Source organism: Notothenia rossii (genome assembly GCF_949606895.1).
Source record: "Notothenia rossii genome assembly, chromosome: 6".
In the NCBI taxonomy this organism is placed as follows: domain Eukaryota; kingdom Metazoa; phylum Chordata; class Actinopteri; order Perciformes; family Nototheniidae; genus Notothenia; species Notothenia rossii.
The window spans coordinates 57192943-57202965 of record NC_136909.1 but is presented as its reverse complement, the minus strand read 5'-3'; the positions used below and the strand labels follow the sequence as shown (position 1 = coordinate 57202965).

General features: G+C 42.2%; 1 protein-coding gene across 1 annotated transcript; it reads right to left on the bottom strand.

The window, feature by feature from the left end:
- Positions 1-377: 377 nt before the first annotated feature.
- On the bottom strand, positions 378-6763 carry cdt1 (chromatin licensing and DNA replication factor 1). Its single transcript, XM_079687897.1, has 10 exons — positions 6127-6763; positions 5374-5517; positions 4570-4841; positions 4278-4472; positions 3553-3698; positions 3282-3382; positions 2356-2544; positions 2030-2182; positions 1697-1898; positions 378-1247 (listed from the first exon to the last, which is right to left on the bottom strand). The coding sequence occupies exons 1-10, from the start codon at positions 6592-6594 to the stop codon at positions 1084-1086; spliced, it is 2034 nt and encodes a 677-aa protein (XP_079544023.1). The 5' UTR covers positions 6595-6763; the 3' UTR covers positions 378-1083.
- Positions 6764-10023: the final 3260 nt, after the last annotated feature.

Genomic DNA, 10023 nt, shown 5'->3' with positions numbered 1-10023 from the left:
TACAATGTCAACCACATTACAACAAAAACACATTTAATACTTTAACCACTATAACAACCTATTTGTAGGTTACTTGTGTTACCCTGGTTTTCAGAGTAGCATGAGTGAGGTGTCACTAGGGGATGGACCTCCCTTCATACTCGGAAGCATCAATCTCATTCACGTGATGTATCATCTTGAATAATTTAGCATATATGTTTATACTAACCCTGAGGTGTAAAGCTTGGTGAGGAACAAGTCTGCTGCTATACAAATGTATCAAAGCTTTATGGATAAGCAATGCCTTCCAGCTGCTTTGACCTTTTAGCAAGCTGTTTCATTCATTCTCATCTTTACTACTAGAGAAATATTGTTAAAGAAAGATCAGGAGACACAAATACAACCGCAGAAAGTCTCAATTTATTCACTTCAAGTTTAGATCAGCTTATGTGCACTTATCCAGGTGAGACGCATGTTGTTTAATGTATCATGGAGAACAAAGATATGTCTGAACGCATCTCCCTAATGATTACGATTTTCTTTAGAGGTAGCATGAGCATTTTATACCAGTGGTAATATAATTTTAAAAAAGTCGCCGTTGCTTTATGATTGTCATGTTTAATTAACTGAATTCACAGAAAACAGGCATCGGGATTCTGACAAATTTGCATTTGGTAAACAATGACTTATAAAACTGTAAGCTTTCATCAGTTCTACATTGTAGAAAATAGATCCAGAAAAAGACTGGAACAGCAACAACAGTTTTATGGATGAAACAAAACAAAGCACATCTTCATATCCTTTAACAGAACTGTGGTTAAAACAACCTTTTCTTTTAAAACACGGGGGGGGGGGAATTAGGTCTGATCGATCCCACATGGTCTCTGGATTTCGGGACATACCTTCATCCTGGAGCTGAGAGAAGAAGACTCAGAGCCTACAGCACACCTGTCTGTACAACATGTCAGACGTGCCTTCTGTTCACAAAACAGTGTTATTCAGTGAAGCCCTTTAGACGGGAGCTAGCCTTCAGTTTACAGGTCCTATAGTAAGGACCTGAGAAAGGTGGGGGGGGTCACTGAGGTCATTATTCTGTCAGTCCTCTCAGGTCCTCTCCTCCTCTTGCAGTGTGCTGCTCAGTTGGTCCAGGACGATGTTGAGCTCCATGTTCTTGTTCAATTTCAGGTAAAAGTCCTTCCTGATTGGATGAATTTTCAGCCATTCACCGGCCACTTCTGCCAGCAGACGTATGTGCTTCTCCATCTCACCTGTTCATTAGAGAGGAACAGCCAATCAGTAACAGTTGTTTAAAAATGATACAATAAGAACACGCTTCATATCACAAGATAATGGTGAATGCTACAGTAAAACGCTGCTTATCCACCCCTTTTAATTCATAAGATGCATAAACAATGTATGCAGGATGGTTCTCAGCTTCTCCCACAAGTAGTGATGTGGATTCATCTCTGGTGGCTCCGTTCATTACAAAGCCATTCACATTTTTTGTCATGCACAAACAACAGAAAAATGTGCAGAATAAGTTGGTAATTTTAAAACAACGGGGGCACGTCCTGTTTGAACCTGGCACGGAGGATCTGCAAAGTATGAGATGTTGTCACAAAGACAAAAACATGACCTCTCTAGTAGAAGTCAATGCAGTTAGTTCGTACAAAAAGCCACTGAAAATAATCTTTGTGAGCTTAATGTCACTACCAACCTGAGCTGAGGGCAGATCTGAAGCTGGCCACCATCTTGTTACAGACCACCTCCATTATTAAAGCTGGTTTCTTCTCTGCCACAAAAACGTTCCGGAGAATCCTGGCCAGCTCGGGGAGCCGTGACATCATCAGCAGGCGCCCCTCCTGGACGGGGTTTCTCGTCATGGCTGCCTGGAGCTTCTGGGCCTCCTTTGCCCGAATCTGCAACACCAACCGAGCACCCAAATCAATATGAAGATAACAAGATACATTATCTAACGGGGCAAAACTAGGTGTGTCCCCATAAAGCACTGCCCACCCCAGCACCAATGTTTCCCTCCTGGAACACCTACCCTCTCCAGCAGGGACTGGGACACTCCTTTCAGGGCCGTTGGGGCCTGATTTTCTGATGGAGCTGGGGGTGGGGGGGTTGTTGGGTTCTGTGGAGGTGTGGGCTCTTTAGTCTCTTCAGTCTTCAGAGCCAGAGCAGCTAGAGCCTTCTCCATCTGAACGCAGGAAGAGAGGACATTTCCATTTAGTTTTGACAGAACAATGCTCAGTGAATGCAATCAAAACACTGATAGTGAAATATACAGTTTCGTTATCAAATAACACTTAGTACTTCAACACCGTTACCCAATGATTATACTTAAATTGATAGTTTTAGCACATGCAGTACCTTGGGTGTGATGAAGGAGCAGGCCCTGTCCAGCACCTCCTGAGCGGTGGACAGTTTCTCGGTGTGGGGGGGCTGGGGAAGCAGGCTGGTGGAGATGACTGGGACAGTGTCCACATTGAAGCGGGGGTGCCAGCGGGTCAGTTTGTCCTCTGGAACAGTCACCACAGGAACCAAAGTGGAAAGAAACACCTGCAGAAACAGAGGTGAATCTTTCATTCAGGACCAAAATATATTTTCTGATTGTTACTGTAGAAAACAATCCCAGAACTTAACACAAAATCTATTCTAAAACTTGGGACTTGGCCGTTGTTGAAACTCCTCAACATTGGCCTTAAGCAAAAACGAGTGGTGCAGGGATGACGTATGGAGACAACAGTAAGCATTGCAAGGGCTCCCTTTACAAAAACGAATGGGATTTTTTCAATTGGAATTTGAATTATTGAAGAAAATAACATTTGTAGCAAAGACACACATTTTTGCCACAGGATCATTTCTACATATTAACACCACTTTTAAATTGTTGAAGCATAAATAACAATCACTAGAAGTAAAAAGCTAACGTTAGGCTATAAGGAAACTACAGCACAGAAACACGAGTTAAAGTAACCACCGCTAAGCTAAAGGCGGCTAATGTTGGGCGTGATGACGTTTATTAGTCTAATTTAGTCACTTGTCGGCCAACTGCCGTTTTAAAAAGATACGTAAAACCTTCAGACATTCACCAGTGAACAAATCGTGAAAATATGGTAAGCGCATTTTAACCACAGACCTTATTTTTGGCATCTAACAAAAAACACGTTAAAAAAAACACATCAACAGGCCGACCGGTGCTCAAATGCTGACTCATTTCCGGGTTGTAGGACTCATTCCTGCACTACTCTATTGTGACGCTTACTATTAGAAATAGTACTGAAGCAGCTGCTGACCTTGTGGTGCTGTTTGACGACAGAGACCAGACTGTGGTGGAAGATTTGTCTCCTCTCCAGGAGGTGAGTGGCCGAGAGGAAAGGACGAGGTTCATTCTGGTCTGAGGAGGACACAGCACACAGGTTAGTGCATGAACACAAGGTAAAGTACACATTATCATGGACACTAAGAAAAGGGGACATTTAATCAGGCCCACAGTTTAAATAACTTCATTAAATGGTGTGCTGATCCAAGTTGTATTAGCTAGAAAACGTTAAGAAAAGTGTTTACCGGAGGGGACGACGGGCTCCACAGTGAGCTGGTAGCTGCCCTTCTTAATGCCGCTGGTGAAGGTGGGGATGTTCTTCTCCTGTCTGAAGGTGTAGGCCTCAGGAAACACCATCTTTATCTGACCAACGTGGCTCTCCTCAAAGCGCCTGCAGGGGTTAAAAAAAAAAAAAAAAACATTATCTTCTGCAGCCTGACCTTACATCCAGGATGTTGTCAAATCCCAGAGCTTTTGGAAAATCGAATTGTTGGTCAAAGATGTCCCATGTGGTGATGAATGAATATTACAAAAGGGGTGCTAAAGGTAGTTTAAACAGACATCACAACAGCATCTCTACTGGACATAGTTGAGGTACAGCGGATGTGCTGCAAGTTCCCTCTTCCAGTTGTAAGAATTGTTTTAAGGAGTCACTTAAAAAGTCTTCAACAATGTGTTTTTTCACAACAGCTTTCTAATTCTCTAAAGAAATGTCAGTGAAAGACACTCTTTTGCAAATTCGAACCAGGAAACAATACTACTTAAATGATAACTCTTTTTTGTGCATGTAAATTGTCTGCAAAGGCTAAAATCCCTGTGTTCCCTGGCTGAAACTCCTCCTTTGTTTAGACAAATAAAGAGCTTTCTGAACATTAAAGCATGGAGACATGTCACAGTAGAGGCAATGCATGCTAATATGAACATAGTATGTGCCCAAAATCACTCAACATTCCTCCATCTGTCCACCTACTTGTGCATCATGTCCTGGACTCCTTGTTTGAGCTTGGTGAAGGTGGTGGTCTCACAGCGGTTGTACAGCATGGCCACCACAGTGTCCATGCTCCTGAACATCTCAGCCAGCACCTTGTACTTGTACGGCAGGGACAATCCCGGGGGGGCGGCCTGGGCGAGGTTGTGGTACCGCTGGTAGGCCGGCTGCTCAGTACTGAGGGACAACAGGAGAGGGGGGAACAGTTAGTGGAAATGTAGTGTTCAAGCTGCACTCTACAGATTTGTCTGAGGGTATGCTTCACTTTGCTCACCTGTCCTGGGATGGGGTTTCACTCGGGCTGCTCTTCTTGGCCTCTCGCTCCGCTTTCCTCTGCTGAGCTTTAACAGCTAGCTCTTTAGCCTGTGCTACAGTTGACTTGAGGGTCTTAGCATCAGAAATGGCAGGGGTGGGGGTGCTGTTGAGCGCTGAAGCAGCTGGAGAGGATGGTGTGGGGGCTGAAGCAGGGCTGGGGATTCTCTCTGCATGTTTCTTGATCCTCTGAAGGCGAGACTTGAGGGCTGCAAGGTCCTCTTTACCCAGAGCCTGACAGAGAGAGGGGTTATCATGGGGATCAATTCAGGACTTTCAAAAAGGGAAATGTGACAATATTGTTTTGGTCTTGTTTTTAACCAATCCGACGTACAGAGCAAAACCAACATTGAATGTATGTATCCTACTAATGAAAGAGTGTGTGTGTGTGTGTGTGTGTCTAAAGACCCATGTATCTACAGTACAGTGCTACATATGCTGTTCATGATTTCACTACATCCTTACAAAGTCATCTAAAGTTTATTTAAAAATAATTCCAAGAAATACTGCCATGCTGCCCAGAACAGAACAACACTGTAGATATCATTTGATATGTTGACTTTACACAGCCATGCCCAACACAACAATATCATGCATGAGCTGATAACAGTTAGGTTTCTTCATTCCCCACACAGGGTTGGGTTGAACTTAGAAATGTGTATTTATTTAGTTTGCGAAAACATATTAAATAATGATGGACACAAACTGCCCAGATAAAGTGTGGTGACTGGTGAAGCAGTCAGATTATCGAAGCACAATGCGTTACCTTAGAAGCCCGTCCTTCAGTCTTCCTGCTGGGGACTGGACTCCTCTGTGGGGGGGTCTGGAGGTTAAGGTGTTTCTCATTGTGTCCAGACGAAGAGGCTGCAGGAGCTGAGAGGGGGGTCTCCTCTCTGGGCTGAGCGGCAGCCTGCACACACAAACACCAACACTCAATACCTGCCATTCAGTACAATCGGGGATGGGCAAAGGGTTCCGATTCTTCAGATGAGTGAAAGCAAGATATCAAACGTTTACATTTTAAGTACTGCATCAAGAATGGTACCAAGTTAAAGGTATTAAAATGGGGAGTAAAAGTACTCATTGCAACAACCACACAACTCTTCACATTTAAGAAGCTGGAAGTGTCTTTCAACTACTAAATATTTTTCTGTTAAACCACTCATGGTTTTAGTTATTGATTACAATCTCGGATGGTTAATTAAATCTATCCCAAATTATCATATTTTAAAACTTTTGTAGTATTTGTGTCTAGTTATGCATTGTGTTTCAAAATTAATTAGTAAATATAAATCTGTAAAATAAATGTAGTGGGTTAAAAAATACAAAAGTTGCTTCCAGAATGTAGTGGTGTAGAAGTATAAAGTAGTATAAAATGCAAATACTCGTGTAAAGTACAACTACATTAAATGTTACTTTACACCAGTGGGTTACAATAATGCTGTTTATTTGCCTTTTTAAAGCACATTAAGATGTGTTGTTTACATGTCCCATGGAGGAGTCAGAAGCCTAGCATTACCTGAGGCGAGTCTTGCGGGAGGACTAGTTTCTTCCTGGCCTTCCTTTTCGGAGCTTTCTGGACCGCAGCTTTAGCCTCTCTACCGGCCTCCGCATGCCGTCTCTTTTTCGCCGTGCTGTGGTCGGCGGTGGCTGAGAACAGCGCAGACCCGAGGTCAAACTCTGTTTCGGACGAGGTCCGCTTCGGTGTCCGGGGGCTGGAGGGGGAATACTTCGCGGGGTTACCGACACACGATCCGGGGTCTAGTTCCGCTGCCTCATCGATCATTCGTACAAACTCTTCATGGACGGAGGAGGACAGACGTAAATCTCCTTTGTTTTGTAATGACCTGGTCCTGGGGACATTGGAGGTTACCCCAGCAGAGCCACGGCCGACAGCGGTGCTCCTGCTCGGCTTGCCTGCTTTCACTGGCTCGGCGATGCCTTTCTTTCTCTGGGAGAAGAAATCGGTAACTCTAGCCTGAGACATGTTGCTGCTGCTCGGGGCAGACACCGGGACCGCGGAGTGATGAAGGTGCAGGTCGCTACAATAACCTGAAGTCGGTGTGGTATAAATACTGAGCACCCACAATAGATCTCCGGAAACGCTCAACTTCGCAGGAAGAAGAAAGAAAATTCGCGCGAAATTAACTAAGCCGCGCCTCTTCCGCTCCACGTCCTAGGAAAATAAAGGATGGATGGGGCAGCCTTTTAAAGTTACACGATATTTTAAACGTGTTGTTGTTTTGTAAACATAATGTTACCAGTACACATATATTTATTGATACTTTGATTATTATTTTTTATAACAAATGTATGTATGACGACTTTGACTGATCCTTATCATATTATCCAAGTGTTACAAAGCCCAGCTAAATGGATTAAAAAGTAATATACATAAGAATTTATTAGGAGAAAATGGGAAAATAATAAAGGTTTCCACTTCTGAAAAATACATGTTTCTGTTAATGTATTTTCATTTCACAAAATGTCATTACAGTTCTTAAAAGCTTTACATTTGATTTAATTTAATTTTAAGTATCTCAAAACTGAGTTCTCAAAAGTTTAAGAACCTGATCAATCATTTGGCATCACATGTAATGATCAATGGCTGACACTTGAAATGTAATGTAATGTAATGTATAGGTGTCTCCATTGGTAACAAGATATCAACAAGCTATTGTCTGTTTGTTATTTGCCCTTTATTATATTAATTCAAATACAACAATCCAATGTATTCAACTTTTGAGTGACGCATGTCTGGTATGTTATTTGCAAATCAAATGTCCATTGCAACCAAGTAAAGTAAAGCCTACATAATATATTTTACTTTAGAAGCAAATTATAGAAGAATAAACCTAGATTATGAAACTTCCATATAGTTTAACTTCCCAATCATAACATTCACTAGTTTGATTTAACCAGATTGCCATGTAGCCACAACACTCATTAACATAGCAATATCCCCATTCTACTGAGGTTTTTAGATTTGAGTACTCAGTATTAATCCTCTCTTGATCTACATGCACATACTTTTGACATATTCTCAGGGTCCCTTAAATCATGAAGCCCTCTTTGTGCTTCACAAAAGCCTCTTAATTACACCATAATCAAGAGTGAGTAACAAGATTAAGTCTTTAACACTTAAAGTAACTAGCTTACTCCACTGATCACTATGAAAGGCTTAATGGACATGTCAGAAATAAAATAAGTAATTTATCTCCTTACTTATTCAATACAACTCAGGGTTGAGTATTTTTTCCACTATTGTATCACTGCTTAAGAATCCTGATGGTTTTAATAAGGGCAGTGGTTCCCACATGGTGGCTGGGACAATAAGTCAGGCCGGGAATTATACACCCAGCCAGGACACTACCAGTTTTCTTTTGTGCCATTTTGCTGGATTTATTTGTGAATATTTACAGCGTTGCTACCCATAGTGATAGCCCTATACCTATAGTTTAAATCTACCCAATAACAAACATATGGACATGGGGTTACTAATTTAAAACATGTGCAAATGTATTTGGGAACCTATCCATGTGAACGTATTTTAAGTGGGAGCGGACCTCAAATCCTCAAGGGGGTCCGGGGGCTTGCCCCCCCCCCGGTAAGATTATTTTGTTTTTGTTAAATGCATCAATCTGGTGCACTTTCAGGGTGAAATAAAGAGACTATATCTATGGAAACACCTATATGAAACAGAACTGTATACCTTTTCAATAATCATAAAATCATGGCCATAACCAATAACATATGAAAAAACACTGAAAGTTGTTTATTTATTTATTTTTGATTCATTTATAGTTGTGAGTGTGTATGTGCTCCTGAACCAGCCTCTCCTGTTTCCCTCCTCTCCCCCCTGCTCCTCTCCTCCCTGCTCCTCTTTGAGGCAGCAGCAAAGACTAGTTTTAGCTCTCAACAAGTTTTAAAAGTGTATCTTACCTTTTTTCACCTATTTAACATTTTTCTTTTTATTCATGCATATTTTACTAATCACTCCCTCCTCAAATGGAAATATGTGTTTACATAAATGGTGACCTGCCCGGGGTCACGTGACAAATCTGTGGGGTCACCAAAAGGAATAAGCAGGACAAATGTGCAGCTCTGTTCCTCATGTTTTCTACATTATTACAGACTTTCCACTAACTGTCCACTAACCCATGCACACAGTTAACCACAAGCTGGAGACTTATTGCTGGGGTTTGGATCATTCCCCTCTCACAACCAACAGTGTGTGTTTGTCCGCTGGGGGGCGCCACCGACCCACACACAGCCCATGTATTTATGTGTCAGATCTGTCTCGTGGCTTTTAGGGACACTTATTTCCAGCTCCAGTATTGATGGACATGGTCATGACAGAAATGCCAATCTATCAAACATGCCACATTTTTAAAACCAATGCCAACACAGTCTTTATTAAGCATATGCTTACACACAGTGGTGTAAAGTAACTAAGTACATTTACTCAAGAAAGGTAGAAACGTATTATCACCAATAATATAGTTAAAGTAGCTAAAAGTAGTCATTGTGCAGATTGGTCCATTTCAGAATAAATATATATGATATGTTTTATAATGATTTGATCAGTAAAGTGTTCTCAAAGGTGGTAAAGGTGCAGCTAGTTTGAATGACTTTGAATACTGCAGGGTAGCTTGTGAATTTACTCCAGGTGGAACTAAGGTCTGATTTAACACTTGATTATATTTCACATTCATCCACATCTGTAAATTAACTAAAGGTATAAATAAATGTAGTGGAGTCAAAGTACACCATTTACCTCTGAATTGTAGTGGAGTAGAAGTAGGCCTACAAAGTAGCATAACATGGAAATACTTAAGGAAAAATTGTACTTAAGTATTAGTTCATTCACACCACTGAAATAAGCATGACAAAACATGTAAGCATGCGCTCACACTTTATACAATATGGTATAATTAGCTTAGGTTAGCCGTAAGCAGGAGTCATAATCAGTATGCAGTGTGGCTGTGTGTGTGTGTGTGTGTGTGTGTGTGTGTGTGTGTGTGTGTGTGTGTGTGTGTGTGTGTGGGTGGGTGGCAGTGTGTGTGTGTGTGTGTGTGTGTGTGTGTGTGTAGGTGGCAGTGTGTGTGTGTGTGTGTGTGTGTGTGTGTGTGTGTGTGTGTGTGTGTGTGTGTGTGTGTGTGTGTGTGTGTGTGTGTGTGTGTGTGTGTGGCAGTGTGCAGTGCAGTGTGTGCAGGGAGGTGACCGGCAGCAGCCCGCTGGAGAATAGCTCCTCTATGAACGCCCTTCAGACTGCCTGCCTGTGAATCACATTTTCCACCTACTACTGTAACAGCCTGGCCCCTCCGGAGGAACCGGAGAACACATGGCTCAGCCTCTCCCTCTCCCGATCACTGAAACCACTGGGTCTCTGCTGCTGCTGCTGCTGTTGGAGAGC

Coding starts and splice junctions, on each gene's coding strand:
- cdt1 (XM_079687897.1), bottom strand. CDS start 6,594: ATGTCTCAGGCTAGAGTTACCGATTTCTTCTCCCAGAGAAAGAAAGGC. Junction 5,518..6,126: donor TCCCGCAAGACTCGCCTCAG/GTAATGCTAGGC, acceptor TTGTGTGTGCAG/GCTGCCGCTCAGCCCAGAGA. Junction 4,842..5,373: donor CTGAAGGACGGGCTTCTAAG/GTAACGCATTGT, acceptor TCTCTCTGTCAG/GCTCTGGGTAAAGAGGACCT.